Below are 25,523 nucleotides of genomic sequence, written 5' to 3'. Positions count from 1 at the left end.
TTCAGTCACTGCCCCCATTAAAATTTAAAACCAGATTCGACCCATCACGGAGTGGCACCAGAGGATTGCAATTTCATCCAGCATGATTTTTATTAGCCTTGCAATTTCTTAATGGGCTCCCCTGAGGGCTGGCTGGTAGAATCCTGCACTACCAGTCCAGATTTGCTAGAGGCAGCTTAATAAACATGGCATCTGCCCTGTGACAATTGTCGTAACATCCGACCAGGGTGCAGAAGGCAGAGCTAAAGGTTAACAAAACCACCGCTCAGGTGGCAGGGAGGTGAATGGAGCGAATGTTGGAAATCGTAATCTGAAGGAAAAGTCTGCTCACTGGGTCTGCGGTTCTCCCAGCAGGGCCAGAGTTCCCAGGAGCTGAGCAGGCAGCTCGCCGCCTCCTGCAATCAGCATGTACTACACATCTCATCAGTGTCACACTCCTGACATCTCATTATGCACAGAGGTGGAAGTGGACAGGTATGGAACACCCGAACTTTTCCCTTTCCTATTATTTCTGCAGCGCACCATGAAGCTGGGAACTAATTAAGTCCTGTGGGACAGACAATCAGTGTCTTTTTTGCTAGGTTAAATTACATTATATACAGATGCAAAAAAGGGAAGAAAAAAATAATCCCTCAGCTCTCTCCTGCTTAATAGAGTACATTAGAAATATGATGCTTCCAAACGGGAAGCTGAAGTTGAAGTCTCCTTAGCATACGAGGTCTCTAATGAAGTCATATGACAAAGCCACCAGGGATCGCCCTCCTTGGAGGGTCTCAAAGCACTTTTAAAAACACTTTTAAAGAACTTCCTGCCTCAACTCTGAGAGGAAGTTGATTGGGAGCTGATAGTCCTACGTGATAGGTGGGAAAATTCACTCATCTGGACTGGAGCGGCAAACTTCCTTTGGTTCTGTAAAATCCTAGACTGAGAATAAACTGTCAGCAGTAACACAGAATCAGAGAATGTGAAAACGGGGCTTTTCGCTTAACGCGATCTAATTCAACATTTCCCAAAGTGTTCCGCAGGAAGCCAGTAGGTGTTGCATGGAAGAAAAAAAATTAATAGGATTCTTAGGACCAAAGGAGTTGGGAAAGGCTGGCCTCAACAGAGTGAAGCTGCCTGCCTTCCTGCAGGACTCTCCAGGCCTTTAACGTGTTACTGGACATCATGACTCCCAGAGAATCGAGTTTACAGAATTTCCCAGACTTATTTGACCACAGGCCCTTTTTTTCTAGTGGAACATTCTTTGTTCCTAATTGTCTACAGCGCTCACCTTGGAAAGTGCTGATTTAGTCCAATTCCTCATTACACATGAGGAGACTGAGGTTTTCTGAGGACTCACCTATGATCACACAGGCAGGAAGTACCCAAGCCTGGCACGTCGAACCCAGAGCAGTCACTCTCAGACCACTACATCACACTGACTCTCTCTGTAACTTACCAGGAACCCCAAAACACCGAGGAGAGCCATCTACGATTCCTGCCACTCAGTAAGTCGTTTGTTATTTCTCCCTCAGAGTACCCATCATCAAGCCTCTTTCAGCTGCAGCTTTAAGGCTCAGCTCCTCAGGCTCCTGCCTCAGCATTGACCTTCATGTCTTTAGATCTGAGCTCCAAGAGAACAGTAGCCACACGTGTTAGGACTAACCCGGCGTCAGGCCACACTTCAGCCAGATGAGCATTCAACTCTGATAAGAGCTCGAAGGGATATTTCATGAGACAAAGTGGTAGCTATGAAATTTATAAAGCCTCAAACAGCTCTATACTTCCTCCTGGATTAAATCCACATCCTTCGTTTGACACTCAAGGCACTCATGTTTCCCAACCTTTGTCTGCAGTTATTCCTTTTCCTATTACTTCTTTTCAAACCTTACACTCCAGCCAAATATAATTATTTATATATAAACCACATTTTCCCACCTCTGGGACTCTGTAATAGCCATGTCTTCCCTAGTATACCTTTGTTCCTTATCTCCCCTTATCCTTATAATCCTCATAAATTTAGGCCCAGATATAATGTCACACCCTCCAGGCGATTTCCAGGTGATGATCATTCCATCTAGATGATTTCTTGGCCTTCAATGATTCTCCACAGAAAAATACAAATACCTTTATCATCACTTTCATTGCATTTTGCTTATAGTATAGTTATTGGGTTTCTATATCTCCCCTATCGAACAGTACATTCTACAAGAAGAAACCTTGTGGGGGTTGTAAGGGTTGTAGGGGTTGCGTCTTATTCATCTGCAGCGTTAACACACTCTTTCAAAGCTGAATGCATAATTTTACCCAAGCCCTTCAGAGTTTCATATTCTTCTGTCATGTCTCAAAACTACCACCTGAAAATCCCATCCAGGAACTAGTACAATGACTGGCACCCTGAGAGTGGTCTGTCAATATTTGAGAAGGATGAAAGGAGAACGATTTCATTTTCCTGGTGCAAGAGGACCAGGCCCTCTCTGCTGGTCATCTTGCTGCATCCGTTCAATGTCTCAGTAAAGTCACGAGGTCATCAGTGCCCTTCAAACTCATTAATCGGTTCCAGGCAGAAACAGAACAAAACATATTTGCTTCTGCTTGGCTGTGCGTACTTTTCCCCTCTGGGAAGGGAAAGGTAAACGGCAATGCTCTCCGGTGACTGCTGCTGGAGCTGTGAGCCCCAACAGTCGAGGTCCTTGCTTTTGACATTAACTCATGGAGGGGCCTTGGTCAATTGACTTTGTCTACACCACTCCATGTAAATAGTTATTCATTACACAGGGATGCTGGGAGGTTTAATTAATATTTGTAAAGTGTTTAGGAAGACCCAGTATGAGAAACAAACATGAAAACAGCCTATTTCTTTCCTTAGATTGCTCTTTTCTTTATTATTAGAGGACGGTCATCTCACACAGAACTGAATGATGAGGCATCCCCATTGGGAGCTGGTACATCATAAAAACAACTACTGTCATTTTGAGTCAGGAAGATGCACATCAAGAAAGAAACACATAACTGATTTTGAGGTCCTGCAGGCTACTGAAGGTTTGTGTGTTTTACGTTGTCATTATGCTTTCTCATTTGCTTATTTATTCGTTCGTTTGTTACAAACAAACACTCCATTGAATTCTAAGGCAGGTTTACCAAACCCTTTGTTTCCTTTCCACTCCCTTATATGGAAAAGGTGCCCTGTTTTATCTCTGTCAAAATTCCATGCAATGACAATGCCTTATGTTATGAAAAGAATAGATGAGGAGAATCAGAGGAAGAGGCCTTAGTTTAGAGCCATAAAGAGGAAAGTGAGGTCATTGTGGTCAAGAGTTGGCTGACCCCCAGTGTCCATGCTCCAGCTTCCCTTCATCAACAGCCCCAAGATTTTCCTTCCAGGCATCACCACTCTCATATTCTTACCCAGGTATTTGGGGTGGGATTAGCTACATTCTAAAGTCCACAATGGACACTAATTAACCAAAAACAACCAGCAAAGACTATCACCCTGCTCACAGGGCCCTGTGTTCAAGTAACTCAATTTGGACCAATGAGTCTTGAGGAGACATTTGTTGGGGACTTCTGGGAAAGAAATTTCCTCCTTCTGAGACTGTGCCCGTAAAAGACCCTTTCATTCCCACAAGATATGAATAGAGGAGCAAATAGCCGTGAAAGCTATTGGCAACCATCTTGTGGCCACAGAGAAGGCAGCCTTAGGTTGAATCTGACCCTATGGAAGGAAGATCAGAGACATGGAAAGAGTCATCTCATTTGTGGGTACTGAGCTGATGGATCAAGCCATGCGTATGACTCCTCAGCTTTCTCATTCTGTGAGCCATTCTGTGAGACTCTTTATCATTTAGGTCCATTTGAGTTGTGTTTTTTCCTCTTGTGATTGAAATCTTCATAACAAGATTTTTTACTTTTTTTTTTTGAGGAAGTTTAGCCCTGAGCTAACATCCATGCCCATCTTCCTCTACTTTATATGTGGGACGCTTGCCACAGCATTGCTCGTCAAGCAGTGCAAATGTCCACACCTGGGATATGAACTGGGGAACTGCGGGCCGCACAAGTGGAACATGCAAACTTTGCTGTACCACCAGGCTGGCCCCATAACAAGATGTTGTAAAAGTAAAATTTAAAGAGAGAAATAAGAGATCATGAGTGTAGGGAAAAATACCTATAAATAGATTACACAGAGCTATAGATAAGACATAGACTATAGATATAAATATATGCTGCATTTGAACAAATTTTCTTTATGCGTAATCTTCTGGAGGGATTCTTAGGAAGAAAGAAACAGGCCAGGGAGAAATGCCAGAAATAGCCATGTCTCTCCACAAACTCCCACAGTTTGCAACATCACTGCAAAAGAAGGTGGTTAATTTCTTAGCACTAGAAAATTCCACAGAGGATCTTCAGGACATAGGGACTGTGAGAGAGAATAAAAGCACATCATCAATAAAAGGGGAGGAAAGTGGGAATCCAGAGGATGGAAAGAAGCTGATTTTTTTTTTTCAAAAATTGGCATCTGAACTAGCATCTGTTGCCAATCTTCATCTTTTCTTTTTTCTTCTTCTCAAAGCCCACCAGTACATAGTTGCATATTCTAGTTGTAGGTCCTGCTGGTTCTGCTGTGTGGGATGCCATCTCAGAATGGCTTGATGAGCAGTGCCATGTCCGTGCCCAGGATCTGAACCGGCAAACCCTGGGCCGCCGAAGCAGAGTGCGCAAACTTAACCACTCAGCCACGGGGCCAGCCCCCCAGAAAGAAGCTGATTTTACCTCACTAAATCCTGCCAGTCCATAATTTCTGCCTAGTGGTCCCATCTCATAGTCTAGCTTATCATATCTACCATCAAGAATATAAGCCAGGTCATGATTCCAAGTGGACTCACAGAGCAGAATTAAAAATACCATGTAGAATGCAGTGGATCAGCCACAAGATTAAAGGTTAAAGATGGTATCATTAGTCACTATCTAGATTATCACTATTACTATCTAGTCAGAAATTATGCGCAGTAACAAACAACCCTAAATCCTCATGGGCACAACACAATAAATGTTTATTTTTTGCTCACACAAAGTCCACTACGAATGTTGGCAACTCTCCAGGGTAGAACAACTATCCTCTTAAGTCGGCTCCATGCTCTGGGCCATTTAGCCACCATGGCAAAGGAAAAGAGAGGGCTGGGAAGTTGAGCCCTAGAAATTAAATGCTTCCACCCACATTCTAAGCAAGTCATATGGTCCATCAACGTGAAAAGGGCGGGGAAGTGCAAAACTTCCTTGTGCTCAAAATAGACCAGAACTGGATTTGGGAGATGGCTATCACAGAAGGGACAAACCACAGAATTGCTACACGTTCTCTTATTTAAAAGAGAGAAACAGTTCTGGAAAATCTGTTAAATATCTATTCATCTTTGGAGGCTACTTGCACTTAACTGGAAGTAAGGAAATTCTTCACAATGATTTCTTGTGTGTCATATCTGCATCTCCCATCAAGAGGAGAACCTAAAGAAACTAGCACAGTGTTTATCAGACCTTAGAAGGGCCAGGGGTTCATTTGGCAAATCAACAGAATCTTTTTTCTGCTTTTTGTTATTGTTTATTTTTGAATATATAAGATCCTACGAGCAATTTATTTCCTCATTAAATGGCTGCTTCTATACACTCCCTTCCTCCTTTAGAAAGAACACATTTCTTTGATTGTGGGGGAGCTAAGATGACCTCTTGGGGTATATTTTATGGAAAAGCTTCCCTCATCCACAGATTCTTCCCTGGACTTGCATTTATGTTGGTTCCATAGAGGACAGCCAGAGAGATGCTTTGAACTACTGTTATCACACTCCTCCACCAACACCTCTGTCACTAGCCTACCATCAGCTGACTCTAGCCAAGGACAACAAAGGACCAGAAGACGTCCTGCCGCACTGTCCTACCACAGGTCAAAGTAATCCATAGAGACAGTAGGAAGACTCTAACTAAATGAGCCAGCAAGCAGAGCAGGGCATATGTACCCTCCATTGACCTGCCCAATGAGATCAGTTCAGTCCCCTCAAAACTGGAATGAACCAGTAGGACAAGAAGCAGAAAGTGTAAAAATAAGGCAGGAAAGCCTATGACTGAAACAACCATTTCATAGACTCAATAACAAGGTAACATCAATCTACCCATACAGATGATAAAACCATAAAAAGAACCTCCATCTCTGAGTAACAAGTTTTATCAAAACCCAGCTCAAGGGCCAGCCCCGTGGCCAAGTGGTTAAGTTTGCGCGCTTCACTTCGGCTGCCCAGGGTTTCGCTGGTTCAGATGCTGGGTGCGGACATAGCACTGCTCATCAGGCCATGCTGAGGCGGCATCCTACATAGCCCAACTAGAAGGATACACAACTGTGTACTGGGGGCCTTTGGAGAGAAGAAGAGGAAGAGGAAGAAAAAAAAGAAAGAAAGAAGATTGGCAACAGATGTTAGCTCAGGAGCCAATCTTTAAATAAAACAAAAACAAGAAAACGAACCCCAGCTCAATACGCTTAATTCTACCCAACATCCTTTCTTCTCTCCTTATGGTTCTCCCTCTCTTCCCCTCTAAAACAACCTCCTGAGAAAAGGGAGTACTTTCTCTCCAAGCTGGACGTTCAATTTGATGTAGTCAGTTTCCATTATACTTTCAATGTTTCAAAAACCACATTCTCCCTCATCCAAAATGAGATGTCCTTTCTCTTCACTTCTACCCCCATTTCTTCACCCTCAGGGTTCCATCTGCTACTGCAGCTATCTAGCCAAGGTTCCGCACACTTCTCTCACAAAAACATGCATTTCAGGGTCAGCTACTATGACTCTTTGAAGAAAGAATAGACCTCAACCCAGTAGTACTTACAGCAAGGACCTTGGAGGGGAAGATGAATGGCTGAGCAAATAAGATTTAAAAGAGGACATCACTGGGGAGAATATCCAAGTTTTCCAAATTAACTCAATTGCCTGCTGTATTTTGAGACTGAGATGATTATTTGCTGTTTCCAATAGAAATGCTATACGTATTAGAGTCAAAACTGGTAACATTTCACAGCTCTTAGCAAAATGAAAAATGTTTAACATGTCTTTCAAGAAACCACATATCCAAACACTTAGGAAACTCAGATTGCTCCTTCCCCAACACAAATACAACCACGTCATTACCGCCACGCCACACACACACACACACACAAAGAAGAACTACATCTAATTTCTGAAACCCATTCAACTTCTGTCTGAAACCCTCCATACCTGAGAAGGTTGCCTGCTCACAGAGGGGAGCTCTTAATTCCCCGTCAGGCTTTGGGGGGTGACTTACTATTAAAGTCTCTAGGAAACGAACTCATGGACTTCTGAAAAAGCCAGCTTTTCTCTCACATGAAGAATTAAATATACTGATAATGTAACACGTTCATATATTACCGTTTTCACATTCCATTGCCAAAAATTTCCACATAATCCTTCCCTGTCACAGATGGGGAAACCGAGACATGAGAGTACAAAACTGAGTTGTCCAACGTCACCAACGAGTCAGCAGACAAACTAGCTTGAACCTTTCTGGATCTTCATTCACCAAGCCTCCCGGCCCCTGTAAGAAGCCAAAGAAGCCCAATATGGGGCCACTCCCCACTCAAAGCAATTCCATAGCCCTCACACCTATCCGCAGGCCAGCTAAAGTCTCGTATTTGGAAAGGCTCAGAAGAAAGCTGGTCATTACATTCCCACACTCAGACCCAAAATGAGCCCACGTATTTGTGCATATTAGGTTTCACTGAGAAAATTCCTCACAGTATTTATTTAGACCAAGACGGTTTCAATTACAAAGCTGTACTTTAGAAGGAAACAATCATGTCACGTCCCAATGGGACTGGCCTCTGCCTGTCACTAACAGAGTCATTTTCACAAGGCTAATAAAGCTCACTGTTTTCCACCGAAAACAGAAACTATTATTTTAAAAGTTAAGAGCAGTTTACCTGAGATGATTCAAACTCCTTTATGGTAACGTAGTAATTACTCAGTGATATTATAATAACTAGGAATAAGAAGCACTTATTTTGGCCAAAATATGACCGAGTCATCAAAACCATAGCCTCATTTACTGTTAACAAACCTCAATGTGAGCGGAGCAGGCTGATGTCATGAACTCATTTAATACAAAGAGCCCCTGAGAAACAGAGGCACAATTAAATTGCTCAGATGAATTTCAGCCTGCATTCAAGCTAAACATTTCCGAAATTCCCTCTTTTTAAGGAAAGAGCAAGAGAGAGCAGCATATAACGTCTTGGTCTCAAAAAAGCGGCAAAGCTTCATTATAGAGCAAGTTCTGGTTATGATTACACCACAATAAACAATGCCACGCATTCGAACACCTGAACTTCGCATCACATTTGCAGAGCACTCGCACACTTACCCTCTTTCTTAACTGAATGGTCCCAAAGTGATATAACAAGAAAGCAGAAGGATCAGCCTCAGATCCAGTTTTATTTCAGAGCCCAAGTTCGTAATTACTGTATCAGACGCCCAAGTTCATAACTGCTGTGTCAGATGCCTCTGATGGACTTTTGGGTTCCTCCCACTACTACACATTTATATATATTGTCTTCCTTTCTCCAAAAGCTGGAAGTCAGGTAGCAGCAATGTTCATCAGTTGAAAGGTTGAGTGACTTGCCACACACATGAAGTCAGACAGGGGCATGGCTAGACCTAGAAGCCAGGCCCCAGGAGTCCTGTTCACCAGGTATCGTATTTGTCTCTGTTACCTGTCTAACGATTCTAAGGAGGTAAAGTCCCTTTCAGATGTGAAACCACCTGCCTTCCCCACTCCCCCTGTCCTCACAGTAGGTAACTGGTATGCGTTAGAGCTTAATTTCCCAGAGAAAATACAGGCACAAGGGACAAGAAAACACAGGCACAAGTTTCCTCCAGGTCAGGGCAGAATGGCTGAGTTCCTACATCTTAGGTCCCTGGTCTAATGACCAGCTCAGCCCTGCTTTCAAGAGTACCTCCCCCCTCAGGCACACAACCCTGAAAATACACACTGAATAAAAGAGGTGGTTTGTGAAAAAGGAAAGGAAGAAGGGAGAGGAGAGAAGGAAAGGGAGGGGTGGGGGTGGGAGAGAAAAGGTAAGAGAAGAAAAGAAAAGAAGAGAGAAGAAAAAACCAAAGGAGAGGAGAGGAAAGGAATCAAAAGTGAAGAGTGGTTTTGGATCTCAGTAACAGGCAGAACAAAATCAATTAGGGAGCGGAAAGTAGTTTCAAACCTGCCTCTAACTAGCTATACACATTATAAAGAAAATGTAAAATTGATCACATTGCCGTGTTATACCAATTTTGAAGGAGAATCTCAGTAAACAAAAAGTAGGGATTAAATTAATGAGTGTGGTTTTGCTTTTTTAACTATAATCCAGTGCAGATAACTGCCCCATCCATCCATCCATCCATCCATCCATTTATCCAAGAGGAATCCAATATGGAGCCCACCCTCAGAGCTTAATGTCTAGTTGGAAGATACAACATTTAAATGAATATGCATAATTTAAATGCATAAATAGATAAATTGCTTAAGATAAGTCTGATAAAGTACTATGGGATTTCCCAAGAGAAAAATTCTTCAATTTTAAAGAAAAGAACATCTTCCTGAGGGAAGCATGCACTGAAGAGCCCAAGTAAATTGGAAAATATAAATATTTCAAAAATAAACGGTGCTAATGTAACCAGTCACACATTAAGGTTGTCTGAAGGCTATTTTGTAGTCACTAGAAGGATGGATGGGGTAAGACCGTGTGAAGCCTTGGTCTTGACAAATCCAGTAACACAATTGAAGACCAAAGCTTTAATCCAGCACCTTTAATTTAAGAAACCATCCCCAGCACTCAGGATGGTGACAAGTATGGGCAGGAGGAAGGGGCTGCCTGCCCCAGGGACTCATCTGCACCCTTCCTTTCTCTTCCTGCTTGTGATCTACACCAGATGCCTGCATTTACCTGCCACTCAGACCTTAAGCCCACAAAATCTGGGTTTTCTCCCCACCAATACCATCCTGCAGCCTCAAAAGTCACTAAGGGCCTGCTGATCACAGTCCTTTTGTTACACGTCATCACACTTTCCTTCAATCTCTCCCCTCCTCTGCGTTCCACGACACCACAGCAAGAGTTTTCAAACATACTCTTAGCAATAGAACCTTTCTTTCAAATGACACCTTGCCTAGAACTCTGACTGATTACCATAGCTTTATAGTAAGACTTGAAGTCAGGCTATGTAACTCCTCAACTTGTTCTTTTTCAAGGTAGATTTGGCTGTTCAATGCATTTCCATAAAACTTTTTAAGCAGCATGGACACTTCTAACCCCCCCCCCCCGCAAAAAACCCTGGGTTGTTTTATTGGCACTGCATTGATTCTAAATATTAATTTAGAACTTATATCTTAACTGGAAGAACTGATACCTTAACCCTATAATGTTAACATCTTACCATTACTGAGACCTCCAGTAACGGATCTCTTTATGTTTCCTCTGATTTGGATTCATTAAGCTTCTTAGATCTGTGGGTTTGTAGTTTTCATCCAGTTTGGAGAATTTTTAGCCATTATTTCATTAAATGTTTTTCTATCCCTCCTACCTCTACATCCTTTTCCACACCTGCCCTGACATAAGCAGCTCTGAACTCCAGTCTCTGATGGCTTCACCCAGTTGAGACTCTCTTGCTTGGGTTCTGCTTGGGTTCTGTTTCCCTGTGCAGTGTTTGGAACAGTGTTCCCAGACAGAAAGCCACTCTCCTTGTGTGTTCCCCTTCTCTCAAGGATCACAGCCTTTGCTGTCTGTTATCTAACACCTGAAATATAGTTCGACAAGTTTTATAGTTGTGTAAGGCAGGAGAATAAGTCTAAAACTCATCACTTTCTCATGGCCAAAACCAAAAGTCTGTCCATTCACACTTAAGAGCAATGAAGTAAAAATCTATGTGGACAGTCCACGTAAGTGGGACTTCATGAAACTTTCAAATGTCAAAATATGTGGGATTTTACTCTGGTTAATCTCTCCAGAAAAGTATCTTCCAATCTCCTTTCTGGAAGGAGTAGAACCTGGATTGTCAGAATTCTGGAGCTGGGCAGAGGAAAGAATTTAGTTGGGGATGGGTGGGTTGACCTCTCTTCAAAGAGTAAGCAGATCTTCCATTCATCCTCCAGATGTCAGTTGCATTCTCTATCCCCATCTCCCATGTGCTTGATATTAAGCACCTAATTAATAACTCACTAATTCAATTTGTCCGGAAATTATGCCTCACTTCCTGGACAGAGGGGTAGGAATAGCTGTCTGACTGGACCCTGGGATCCTGCCCTTGTCCTGGTACCTAAATTTTTCTAAATCTAAAGTTTTTCTAGGATTCTGTGGGGCAAATTGTCTTGTTTTTTTATCTAAATGTCCCTTCGCAGGAACTAAATTTTGACTTTCTTCCACCCCATTAAGTCATTTTCCTTTCTCGTGTTTACTTTCCATCTTCACATTGTGTTCATGTCACAAATGTCTCCTCATTTTATCAAGGAGGGTCTCATGCCTCTATTTCTTATTGTCCTTTTATTATACCTACTTGAAGCAGGAGGTTCCTGCCTCTGTTTGGTTAATAATTCCTTCTTAACTATATTAAGCTTTTCAGTCACGTTATCAACATTTTTTACTCTGCTTTTGCTGTTTTTCAGATTCTTTGTTCATTACTGTTTCTTGTATCCCATATCATCTTCATTCTTAGATTCATTTTACAGTTGGCCAGAGTGCATCATTTTTCAGAGCATGCACAATTTTGTATAGCATACGTGTCTTTATTTTGTTCATCCTCCAAACAGTATTTGACTGGGTATAAGATTCTACATTTAAAATTATTTCCAAGATAACTTTAATAGCATTGTTTCAGGCTTTTTTTCCCATTTATATGGCAGATCAGATGTTCAGAGAAACCTCTTCAAGCTATCACAAATGAAATTGCTGGCTAAAACATCTGGATGGGTGAAGCAAAAGTAAAGCAATTCCTCAGAGGCAGAAAGGAGAACTCTGTTTCTCTGCCTTTCTTCCTTCCGTGACTCTGTCCTGGAGTCAAGAGTCGCCATGCATTTGGCCAACTTTTACATTGGCTCTAATACCCACAATGGACCAAACCCATCTCTTGTCCCCAAGCAAATAATCCCTCTTTGTTTTACAAGCTGTTCTTAAGACTCCATCTTGAGAGCCATAGGTCCAACCACTCCATGTACACAGGGAGAGAGAAAAAGAAGGGAGAGAGAGGAGGAGGGGAAATGTCCACCTAGCAGTTCCTCCAAGCAATCCTTTCATAATTACCCTGTTGTCTGCCCTCTCTGACTCTTCAGCTTGGGATGTCTCCCAGAGCTCCATTGAAAGCTATAGCTGTACTCCTTCCATCCAGTTTCTCTAAACTTGCTTTGCGCTGTGTTATTCTGCTGTGGTTTCTCTGCCCATCCAACTCAATTTGCTCTTTGTCCTTCAAAAATCCTTCAGAACCTCTGGTTGTCTTATGGCAATTCATTGTGTTTTTCGGTCTTGTAGACTTTCTTTTTATAATACCTTTTTTCTTGTTTCAATGTACCACAGTGTCTGATACATAGTAGGTATAATCAATGTCTTCTGAAGACAAGAAAAATGGACATGCCTTAGATGAAAAGATGACCATGATGTATTCATTCATTTATAAATCCATTCATCTATTCAGTAATTTTTAATGGGATCTGCTGTGTACTAGACATAGTTGTAAGCACTGGGAAATAGCAGTGACAAAACAAAGTTCCTCTTTTCAAGGAGTTTATATCCTAGAGTGTCATTAGGTTTTTTAAAAATACAAGTTAAAACATAGGTAAGGAGAACAGATTAGTGATTACCAAAGGGGAAAGGGGGGAGGAAAAAAAGGGTAAAGGGGCACATATGTATGGTGATAGATAAAAACTAGACTATCGGTGGTGAACATGATGCAGTCTATACAGAAACTGAAATATGATAATATACACCTGAAATTTACACAATGTTATAAGCCAATATGACCTCAATAAAATGATTTTTTTAAAAATAGGACTGGAGAAGCAACATACAAGAAGGCCTGTTTTAATTGCCTTTCTTTGCGTTTCTGTTGGTCCTTAGCACGACTGATTCAGACTGTTCTAGGTGCTTGGGATACAACAGTGAACAGAGTAGGCAAACCTTTCTGCCTTCTTGGACACCATATTCTAGTGAGAAATGTCAGACACTATACAATATACATAATAAATTAGTACCTTATGTGGCATATTAGCAGGTGATAAGGATGATGGGAAAATAGAACAGAGTAAGGGAAATTGCAAGTCTGAAATATGGGGTGAGCAGCACAGGGCTGCAATTTTAAATAGGGTCGTGAGGGTAGACTTCACTGAGAAAGGAACATTTCAGCAAACATTCAGTAACATTTCAGTCAAAGTGCAGGATTGTACTTGAAAAAGGAAAGGGAAGAGTATTTTAAGCAGAAGGAAGAACAAATGCAAAGGTTCAGTGTGGGAGCAAGCCTGCCATGTTCTAGGAGGAGTAAGGAGCCAGTGGGCCTGGAACAGAGCAGGTAAAGGTAATGGAAATGAGAAGTGAAGCCGGAGAGGAACTGGAGGAGGTGGGTTGGTGCAGAGAATGGCCCTTTAGGTCCATGTGAGGACTTGGCTTTTATGGCAAGGGAACCCGGGAGCCATCAGAAAGGTTTTGAGAAGAGTGAAATTGTCTGACATACTTTGAAATGATCGTTGGGGCTCCATTAGAATGGACAGGAGGGAGGAAAGGATGGAACCAGGGACACCAGTTGGGTGAGCCTTGTAAGGAATCAGGTGATAACGATAACGAAAAGGTGATAGTGGTACTGGTAGCAGTAGGCTTCTACAAAGCAGTCAGATTAAAAGTACAGCCAACAGAACCTCCTGATGGATCTGAGGTAGGATGCCACCATGGCCTGAGCAACTGCAAAGGCGGAGCTGCCATCAGCTCAGGTCAGGACTATGGTCGGGGGAGCAGTGGAGATCAGGAGTCCAATTTAGAACTGGTTAGATCTGAGATGTCATTGCAATATCTAAGTGAAGCTATCGATAGGCCATCAGGTTCTGGAATCTAAAGTTCAGGAGAGAGCTCTGGGATGGAGATTACAATTTGAGAGTCATATGCATGGATATATGTATCCTTCAAAAGTTGGAAAAGATCATTTTGGAACGTCGGCACATAATTTCCTTACCTACCACATCTAATTGTCCATGTCTTTGAACGCTTTGTCTATGGCACCAGTGTTATCAACAGTTGACTACTGTGTGTGTCCCCTCCTCCCCACTGCCTCTGCCAATTCCCTGGTTCACCTATCTCTCACTTGGTTGAGATGCTCCTGCCTCCCGTGGGTTTCCCAAGGCATCCCACACCTGGCCATCAGATCAGCGTGACTAAAGCACACCTGAGATCATGCAGCCACTCCTCGAGGATTACTTGTCATCTGACGAATTAAAGGACCAAACGCTTAACCTACCATCACAATCCAATCCCAGCCTACCTTTCCAAACCTACAGCTCACTAGTAGCCTTCACACACACCATGTTCTTTGCCCTGTTCCTACAGGCTCTTGCCTGTGTGCTTTGCATCCTGGTTCCTCCACCAGAGAGACCTTTCCTCTGCATCCTTGAATGCCTAACCCCTGCCCGTTCTTCATGGCATGATGCAAACACTGCCCGCTGCAGTAGACCCTAGCTGACTGGCCCATATGAAGATAACCTTTCCCACCTCCAATCCCGACTGTCGGGTAGAGGAAGAGCATGGCCGGGGCAACATTTCCCAAAGTGAGGGCAGCAGGACGAATACCAGGCCCAAGAGAAATTCTGGGAGGGATTCCATGGACAAACAAGTTTGGGTAATACTCTGCACCACAGCCCTCTCTTAGAAATCCGCATTATGCAATCACATATGGAATGCTCTCAAAAGTCCTTTGGTAAGGAAAAAATATAGCTTTGTTTAACCCAGCTTTCATAAATGTATTTGACTTTGGAACGCTTTTATCACAGAATACGTATTAACCTTCTATGGCACCAGTGTTCCAAGGTTCTCAGATAGTACCTGGAGCTAGAGACCTGAATTCTAGTCTGTATAAGTCAGTGCTGGTTTTTCCCCAGGCCCAGACCCAGGTAAGGCAATTGTGTATCCTAACACGGGTGAGATGCTGTCCCCAGGGCCAAGCAGGGAAACCAGACATCCCAGCGTCTCTAGGGTAACCATACCTCCCAGGAATAGAGTTTCCTAGACACTGGTGCTAGGTTCGTAGGTTTTGACGGACACGCCCCTCAAGTTCCTAAAGATTACATGGCTTACTTCCCCCACAATGACTTATGGCCATATGGGTTATGATGCCAGATTACTAGCTGTATAAGCTTGATCAGGTCATCTCTCTTTATGGAACTCAGTTAACTTTCTCTCAAATGAAGGGGCTGGTCTAGATAGTACCCAGCGTTTCATCCAACTGTGATGAACTGACTCTATGTGTCTTTCTTTGAACCTTACCCGCTTCCGACATATGGTCTCTCTTCCCTACTATCCCCGAGATCTGGGGTCTCTTTCCATGTTATTATTCCATCTCCTTTAGAGTATGCCAGAGGATCTTGAACACAGTTGGAACTCAATAAATACATGCTGCATAAATATTTAAAGATGACTGAGGCATTTAAGCCTCCAAAAAATTCAAAATTAGTCTTCGAGATGATGAAAAATTAAATGAAACCTAAGAAGTGAAATGATCTGGTCAAAGCAACAAGCACTACAGAGAACTAATTCCACACCACTTTCTAGCACTACCACCAGGGACCGAGCACCGCCAACAATGGCTACCACAGGACGTTGACTCTGTGACGGGTGCAGCTCCCAGCAGCTCACAAGTTAGAACCCTCGCACCGACCCTGTTAGGTGGGTTCTATTATCATCCCCCTTTACAGATCAGAAAACTGAAGCACAGAGGGGTGAAGTAACTTGCCTAAAGTCCCCCAGGTGCCAAGCGATGTATTCAAACCCCCAGTAGACTAGCTCAAAGCCCACCCTTGACCACTGTATAACCTGCCTCTCCCTCCCTCCCTTTCACTGGCATTTGCTCACCCCAGGTTACCACCCAGGTAGAAACTGAGGCCCAGAAAGGCTTAAAGATTGCTCAGGGTCCCACAGCTCTCTTTCCACAATGCAACACCGATTCAGCAGGCCCAACCCACTACGATAAACCTTTGTGACACCACTGACAGCCATCTGCTGAGAAAGGGGCACAGGAGTAAAGTGGAGGCTACAATCCGGGGACTGTAGAGCTGGGGATAAAGAGTTAAAACTGGCAATGAATGGAAAGGAAGAGGTGTCTTTGGGCGACACATTGAAGGAAGAAGTGACAGCCCTGGGCTGCCACCTGAAGGGAAGGTGAAGGAGCATGAGGCACCTGGGGAGGTGACAGAATGGACAGCAAGACCCCAGGGGGTGGGGAATCCAGACAAGGAATAGTTTAGGGAGGATAGAAAAATCATGTTATTTGTAATTGGATCCATTTTCAACACTTGTCCAAAAATTATAGAAAAACATGCCTTCCAAAGCCAGGAAGCCTAGTTTGGGATTGGGCAGGTTGAACCGAAGCAGCATTCACAAGAGAATCTGATACAGTGTGTGACACATAATAGGCACTCAATAAATGTTTGTTCCAAGTAAAAGAGACAGAAAGAAGAAAACCTGAGAATTGCTTTCATAAAGAGAAAGGCACCTAAGGGAGTAGGTGCTCAATAAATACTGTTTTTTGTTTGTGTGCCGTGAGAAGCCTGGAGAGTTATAAAAGATTACCTGATATATTTCCAAGGAGCCCTTAGCCTCTGATTTTAATTCTCGAAAATTCCCTGGGGAGGCTGTGGAAGCTCTCACAAGGGACTTTTAAGAACATATTCTTAAAAGAGCCACTTGGAGGGGGTGGCCTAGATGATTGCAAAACAGATGAGTTGAGGTGCAGAGGCTAGACCCGGTGACCCCACGCTCCTTTTCAGTTCTAATTTCCACGTAATCAATGGCCTAGGAAGGTAGTTTCCACTCTGCTCTTCACGGAACAGAGATGGACTGGAGGGACCAGCAGACACCGCCATCCCACCAACTGGGAAAGGCTGAGTGATTTGGAAACCTTCCAGAAGGGCCTGGTTAAATTGTAGGCCATTTACTTATTTCATGTAGAAATACACCACAGAGAGCCCCTTTCAAACGTGCACAGGGGAAGCAGGACAAAATGCTGAGGAGATTATCTGCTCAGAATTTGCTTTAAAAGAGCCCAGGCAGCCCTCATTTATTTTTGAGAAAATATATGATTAACCATAGTTAACTGTGAATTCAGATGTTGTGCATTAGACCAGCTCCTCAAAGTTTGAGAGCATTTAATATTATATATCGCTGCCATTTGGACTAAATTGTTTTTTTAATGTACACAATATTACAAATTTAATTTGAGCTGTTTGAATCAGTCTGTAAAAAAGATTTGATTATACCTGAGTGTTCTGGGCCCGGCTTTCTCGTATCTCAGTAATCTTGGCGGTAATTGGCTGATTAGGCGTCTCACACTCCATCTTTGCCTCAGTTTCCATGGTAATGTTACAGGAGCTATTATAGATGAGAACTTCATCTCTTTCCACTTTAGGGCTGAAACGAGAGGGGAGGTTAAATGGGGTGTCATCAATCTTAATGAAATGCAATTATTTTTACTCTTATTAATCATTGCAAGCCATTAGCTTGTGGCAACTACAGGCCACCATTTGTCAAATTTTGCAAATTTCTGTAATTTTGTTTCCATTCTTTTATTGTTTATTTGTTTTCCCTTTATCTGCACACCCTGCAATGAAAATGCACATGGTAAATATCTTTCACTGAAGCCTTCCTCTTTTCCAGATCTATCAGGGATGTTAGCAAAAGCTTCTCCAAGCCCGACTTAACAAGCAATGCGCAGACAATACTTCCAGTTCCAAAAATGGAAGCAAATGCTGGGGAGAGCTTTTTTCCCTTTTCCCCTTTCCTCTTCCCGTTCTTACTCACCCTTAGTGCTGGGGGAGTGAATTGCCTGGATCCCCCCAGGGCAGATGGAGAAATTGGAAAACCCGCACAACTGGCTAACTGGTCCCTAATTCCAACTGTGAAAAAATGAGCTCATTTAGGCTTGCAATTCCCTCTCCCCAGCTGATGGCAATGAGGCTCTGTTGCTAGCAGTGGAACATTAACTTAGTAAATTAATTAAACTTACTTAACAGCCCAGACTAAGGAGATTCGATATATGTGCCAGTTATACTACCAGCCACTTGCTTTAAAAGTCCTCTTGCTTTAAGGAGAGAAGCCAGACTGGATTTAAAATGAAAAACAGCAGTGTAGCTTTACAGAAAGTCTAAAAATATGTGGTCTAGAGGAGGTGGGAGCCCGGACATCGCAGGGTACTGTCCCCAACAAGTGTGATATTTATTCAAGAATAATCCTGGCTTTAGGCATTGTTGCAACTAACCCAAAAATGATTAGTAATAATAATGCATGATGTTTTATACTTTTCAACAATTTCATATGTCATTTCAGCCAGTAAAGTAGGTAGAGGCATAAAATATGTAACCCAAAGAGATAAGGGGATTTGCATAAAGTCAAACACAAAAGTCCAGCAGATTAGAACCCAGGTGTCCTGTCTCCTCTCAACCCTGGAGATGCTGACTGAACATCAGCCACGAAGATGGCAGATCCCATGGGAGGACCAGGAAGGGTAGTGGAAAGGGCGAAAGGTCACTGCTTGAGAAACTATAAATCATGTCGAACTAGAGCAGTTTTTTTCCAAATCAATGTCAAAATGGTTTCTCCCACAATTTGCTAGAAATAATGAGCAGGATAACTACCACATCTACTTAAGATCTTTTCCTCTTCGTGCTAAAATATTCCCAGCTCTGTATCTATCCAAGCTGTGACTTCCACACCCACTGTCCCCAAGACCTACTGTCGATTCAATATTTTAAAATTGTGTGGCTCAGAACCGAACACACTTAGTTTGTGCTGCCACTGGGGCTGTGGTCTCTCTTTATCTGAGCTCTCCCCCATGGCACCTAAGACTGCATAAATTTTTAGCCACCATGCTCAAATTAAGATGGTGGTAAACTCAAAGTCTCAGAGCGCCATCACCTGAGGTCTGCTCCGTACTGTGTTGGTTCAGCTGATTTTCTGAGAGGCATTAGCAGGCAGAGGGCAGGCTTGGAAACAGACCAGCTGGATTTGAATCCCCAAACAGATATCACCATCTACTGCATTGTGAAGGCATGACTCTAAGCTTTGGTTTCCACGTTTATCAAATGGAGTTACTAATCATCGAGACTCTACTTTATAGAGGTGTTGAGGAGATGGAGCAAAATGAAGCCTAGAAAACGATTTGTACAGAATTTGGCACACAGTAAATGTCCAATAAAGGCAGCTCTTGTTATAGTTTTTGGTGGTAGTGATGTTGGCAGTATTATCACTGAAAGATAAATGTAGGAATTTACATTGATTATTGTTATATGTTATCTCACTGAGGTGGACCCATTGCTCAAATACAGTTTGAATGTGGAGCCTGTAATGTAGCTACAAATCCATTTAGCTGAGCCATCATCCAGGGGGTAGACAAAGCACAGAATAAATACTGCACTGGGTCTTAGAGTCTCAGCTGAACTCAAAAATTCAGAAAGGAAAAGCAAAGTAAATAATTTTCAAATTAAAACGTAACGTAATGTTTAGATAAATATGGAAATATGATGCAATAGAACACAAAATTCACACAGACTTTTCAAATAAAACATCTGACTTCGAAGCAACCTAATGCTTGTGTCAAGCCACTTTGCGCTCTGCAGTGAGAACATTTCTTTGCTGCTGGGGGTCGGGGAGGTGGTTGGAATAGTTTAAGAAGCTCTCCTTCTATATTTCTGTTATAAATCCATCAGAAAGGAAATGAGGTTGGTTTACCACACCATCTTGTTCCTTGTGAATTGGTGCCCAGAGATCTACTTCTCTTTCTGAAGGCTCACAAACCATCTGATTAATAATTCATTCCAGAATTTTGTCAGCGATAACACAGGCTTAGTCGTCTGAATTTTCAGAATGCCCCCTTTTCACTTCTTAGGCAAGTCAAAGAATACTTGCCCATAACCTCTCTCTGTTGTGTGCGCCCCCCTCACATTCATTACCAGCAGCGGATCCTCAACTGTACAAGCAAGTTTTTTGCACTTGGTATATGGATGATCTGGGATACCGACTTCACCTCAAGAAAAGAAGTGACCAGCTTCCTTTACAACCTTTAGTCTTGGGCTCCCACTCTCCTGGCAAGGCTTCTTCTGCTTTTTCTAGACTCTTCATGAGCAAAGGTTAGAGTGAAATGGAGTTCAGTCACTCCGCCCTCCTTTCGTTGGCCTGTAGCAATGCACTGTCTTCCCCAGTTATGTTCTTCTTGACCTGAAAGAGTTAAAACCTCTTTCTGCTAGCTTAGACTTTCTTACAAGCTTTAGCTCAAATTTCTTTTTGTATTTGTCCCTGATTATCTCACTAGAGACTTTTTTTCATTAAAAAATCATCATCAAAATTAGCAGAGACACCAGGATATCAAAAATAGACTGACATTTACAAAATTTCAAAGTTTCTTAATAGCTACTATTCCATGTTTTCCTCCACAATAATCCTATGAATTAAGTAGTACAGTTGGTCATATTTAAATATAAATCTAAATATGTATATAGAGAGACATCAATATAGATGATCTAGAGGTGCATGCACACATACATGCACATACGTATTTATTTTGAGGGAATGTGGTAAAAATTGTTGGTTGAAATGGTGACAAAGAGAGTTCTGGACCTGAGTTTCCTGACTGCCAATCTACTGCTCTTTCAGTTGGTCTCTTCGGATCCAAAAGTGAGCAGGTAATCTTCTTGCATGTGCTCTCCAGCATGGGCAATAAAAACACTTGCAGTCATTCTGTCTCCCTCACTTAGCCTGAAATTGCTTCCTATGGCTCTGAAATCTCATTGAAGCCACGCAGCTGAGCCAAGGCTCTCATCACTGACACTGACAGCACGGCGTCAAGCTAAGTGCTCTGTGAGTCAGAAGCCTTGGGTTCCAGTGCAGACTCTGCCAAGGCTTGACTGTGTGACTTTGAAAAGACACTCAACCTGTTCTTAGAATAGAACCTAAGTTCTTATACTTTTTTTTGAGGAAGAGTAGCTCTGAGCTAACATCTGCTGCCAATCCCCCTATTTTTTGCTGAGGAAGACTAGCCCTGAGCTAACATCTGTGCCCATCTTCCTCTACTTTATATGTGGGACACCTACCACAGCATGGCTGGACAAGCAGTGGGTAGGTCCACACCCGAGATCCGAACTGGTGAACCCCGGGCCACCAAAGCAGAATATGTGAACTTAACCACTGCACCACCAGGCTGGCCCCCCTAAGTTCTTTACTATGGCCTTCAAGGCCTTACCTGCATCCCCAAGCTCAGCTAGAGACTTTCTCTCCTTCTTACTCTACTCTTGCCCTTCTGGACTCTGACAGCTCATAAAATCTGTTGGGTCCTTTTCAAATATGCTGCCCCACTGCTGGGCTGTCCATAATGACAACTTCTCCTTAGCTCAGCATAAAAGACACTTCTTCAGAGAACCTTCTCCGAGCACATTGTATAAAGTGGACCTCCATTATTTTCTGTCACTTTATAGCCCTTATCACAATGTGATCATCTCGTTTATTGTCAGGCTTCTTCCCCACCCTGAAAGGCAGGGACTCTGCTGTCTTGTTCACCATTGAGTCACCAGCTCCTGGCACACTGCCTAAAACACAGTGGGCACCTGACAAAAACTGGATGGATGGATGGATGGATGGATGGATGGATGGATGGACCAACTGGGCATATTTCTGTCACAGATACGCATGTCTACCTTTGCCAAATGACATCCACAGTGGTAGTGGCTGGCGGAGGTATCAGGTAGTTAATGCAAATGGGTTCCCTGCAAAGATCCTGGAAAGTAGGTCTCCAGGTTCACAAGCATAAACTTAAGAGGAACCAAGGCAAACCATTTGGCACTTGATTTTCTTAATGCCCCTTGTATCATTTGTAGTGCATTTTCTGGTTATTAAACTAGTATGTATTCACTGACAAAAATAGACAAAAACTCAGTGAAGAAAATAAATATCAGTACTCCAGCCACTGGGAAATAGGCGCTATCAACATTTTAAAACACATCCTTCCAGTCTTTTTTCTAACCACCTGTTTTCGTGTTTGCAAACATATGCACGATGTACACCACTAGGACTAAATTGATCCACTATTTTATGACCCGTGCCTTTCATTTCCCAATGCATTATAAGCATTTTCCCCTTTGGTTAAATATTATACATCATGATTTTTAAAGGTTCCTTAGTATTATCATTTGGATGCATTCTTTATCACTAAACACTTATTTCATTTCAACGTTTTTGTCACTATACTTAAACTTCAAAGAATATAGTTTTTCATAAATGTTACATATTTCTAACTGCTTTCTTAAAATCCCAGAAGTGAAATTGCTGGATCACAGGGTATGAAGAATTATAAGGTTATTAGTGCATACTGCCAAATGGTATTACTAGATAAGGCAATAACTTTCAATGGGGTCCGAGGTCCAGTCGCCGTGGCCACCTCCGAGAGTGAAGAGGAGGCGACAGAAGAACTGCAGAGAGTGGTTCTGAGAATGTAGACAAAGTCCTCAAAGTCAGTGGAGCCGGGAAGTGCTGCCAAGTACTTCTTGGTATCCAGCATTAGTGAGTTCTCAAATCCAGTCTTACTTGAGTACAGCCTCTGGCACCTCACCTCCCACGTGACCTAAACAGTGTTCTTCATGCCCTTCTAGAAAGCAAACAGCCAAGGAGGTTCCTGTCTTCCTCCGGCTAAACACAAACCTTTGGTGGCAAATCCATACACAGACTGTCTCAGACATCCCAAGTCAGACTGCCATGGAAAGGGCTGGCTCTCTCTTTCATCCTGGGGAATTGGTCTTCTTTAGGTATTTTTTAATGGGAAAAGGGGCCTTCATTAAATAATCAGATGTAACTACTCTATCTAAGCAAGAAACAAAAAGGGGGCAGAGCAATGCTCAGCGCTGAGCTGTCCCGCTGCGGAGGAAAACCGCTGCTTGTGGAAATCAAGGCCATCAGAATTACCAACATGGTCACATTTTTCTTTGTAATTTGCTTAGAAAAGGGGTTTTTACCTGGAAAGTTATGGTATTCAGTTGTTTGTTTTTTAAGTTCAAAAAATCCTTATAAGCTTACGGCTCCTAAATCCTAGATGTGCAGTAATTCCGCCTGCGCATCCCCCCTTCTTTTGAATAAACATTGTACAATCTGCTGGATTTCTCTATGACTTTTTTTCATACTTGTGAATCTGTTTGGAAAGAAAAGAAAAAGGAAAGGGGAAAAGAGCCTTCTGTTTTTCATAATGTCTAATCTTTTTCCCCATTGGCATTCACCAGATGTTGCTCTGGATCGGAAGATAAATATTAAAACCTCAGCAAGAACAAAGCGGGCTGTTTACTGGGTAAATTTTTCAGATGTTCTCTTGAACACTTGAAAAGACAGGAGATGCTTTGATATGCAGGCTGGCTGGAGTTCACAATGGAACGTCCCTCCAACAAGAGCAGTGGGCCCCCAGGGCCACGTCCACCCAGACTGCAGTTCCTTATGCCTCCATCAGTCCACTGGCGATGCCTCCCTGGGGAATGTCAGGGAGGGAGAGGAGGGGGTTACCTGATGAAGAGGCCCGAGAACCATGGAGACGCTGACTCTGTCCAATGACCTGGTGCAAAGAGGCATGAGGGGCTTTCTTCACAGATGTAGAAGTAAGGCCATGATGGGGGCAGGCTCTCAGTCCCCACAGTGACCGTCAAATCACACTGCACGTAGGTCCGGCTGGAGGCGTCACAGCCCTCCTCCTCGTGCTTCAGGCCACACAGGAAAGCCAACGACACTGCAGGAAACAGACACATTAGGATAGGTAACAACCACCAAAAGAAGTGAAGGCCTTACCTTGTTCCATGAATGAAGTTCATGTGTCACCCTTGACTAATAGGGAAATGAAGTTATCAGGCTACTTTTTTTTAAATGTATTGTGTATACATAATACATACAGAAGAATTTAAGTAACATTATTGTAAAGTATGAATCATCATCATCAGACAAATTCATCTGAGTCAACCAGCCGACATAAGATCTAAGAGAGCTGAGATGATCTCGAATCTCTGCCCGTCGCCACACCCATCTCCTTTCTCCTCATCTTTGGAAAAACTGCCTGCATTTTCTAAACAGTTTTCTCACGTGGGTTTGTATTCTTAAACAAGAGATTGTTGAGTTTGACTTGCTTTTGAGCTTTGTAAAACAGAATACATGACGTAATATTCTTGGACCTGCTTTTTTCACTCAATATTATATTTCCAAGATTTATCCAAATTATCGTATGTACCTATTTCTCGCACATTTTTGCTGCTGCTCAATATTGCATTGTGTGAAGGTACTACAATACATTGATCTATTCTCTTGCCAATGGACTTTTGGATATCTTCCAGTTTTTGCTACTTCAAAATTTCCTCTTGGGGATATTCCTTAAAGAGAATTGCCAGTACATAGGGCAGGTACAAGTTCAACTTTACAAGATAGTGCCATATCGTTTTCAAAGTGGTTGTGCCATTTTATATTCCTACTAGTGATATTTACGAGTTCCCATTACTTCACACAATTGTGAGCACTTGGGATTATCAGACTCTTGATTTTGGCCAGTCCAGTGCATATATAATGGGATATCATTGTGACCTTAATTTGCATTTTCATCATTACTTTTTAGGTCAAACAACTTTTTATATGTTTAGTAATAACTCACATTTCCTTTTCTATGAAATTCCTATTTCTGCCATTTGCCCTTTTTTCTATTGGAACGTTTGTCTTTTTCTTATTGATTTGTGCTCTTTATCAATTCTGGGCACTAATCCTTTGGAGCTTATATAGCTGCTTATACTTTCTCTGAGTTTGTGGCTAGACTTTTTATCCTCTTTATGGGATCTCTTGATTAACAGAAGTTCTTGGTTTTCATATAATTTTGACTGCTAACATTTTATAAAGAATAAAAGTAATTATTTGAAACTCTTTGACCATTAGGCCATTTCTTTCTGGGTCATGAGACACAAATGTAAAAAGCATCAACAAGACAGATTGGCAATAACCTTTAACAGGAGGATAAACAAGTCTCTAGTCTCTACGTGAGATGGTTTTGGAGCAGCTCTGTCTGAAAACCTTAACAAAGCAAAGAAGAAGAAGAAGAAAAATCTCTCTAGCCTTCTACCTCTGCAGCCAGCCTCCCATGCAGGTACACGACAAACGCTATCAAGGACTGGGGGCTTGAAACGACGCCGCCTGCCTGCACTGCAGCGCCACGTGCAGCGAGGGGTAACTGAGGGAAGTCCGGGTGGGAGGGTTTGCAGTTACTCAATCA

General features: G+C 42.5%; 1 protein-coding gene across 14 annotated transcripts in view; it reads right to left on the bottom strand.

Moving 5' to 3' along the window:
* Positions 1 to 25,523, bottom strand: part of PKHD1 (PKHD1 ciliary IPT domain containing fibrocystin/polyductin) — a 412,643-nt gene that overhangs the window by 317,953 nt on the left and 69,167 nt on the right. For all 14 annotated transcript variants that reach the window (XR_006885298.1, XR_006885299.1, XR_006885297.1 and 11 more), the window contains exons 34-35: positions 23,789 to 24,008; positions 17,518 to 17,668 (exon numbers count right to left, since the gene is read on the bottom strand). Coding sequence is in view for 11 of the 14 variants with exons in the window: in XM_046639693.1 (XP_046495649.1) it covers positions 17,518 to 17,668; positions 23,789 to 24,008 (371 nt within the window). In the remaining 3 variants the exon portion in view is untranslated. The remainder of the gene's footprint in view (positions 1 to 17,517; positions 17,669 to 23,788; positions 24,009 to 25,523) is intronic.

The sequence above is a fragment of the Equus quagga genome, chromosome 15, assembly GCF_021613505.1.
Source record: "Equus quagga isolate Etosha38 chromosome 15, UCLA_HA_Equagga_1.0, whole genome shotgun sequence".
NCBI lineage: Eukaryota > Metazoa > Chordata > Mammalia > Perissodactyla > Equidae > Equus > Equus quagga.
This window is presented reverse-complemented; position numbering and strand designations above follow the sequence as displayed.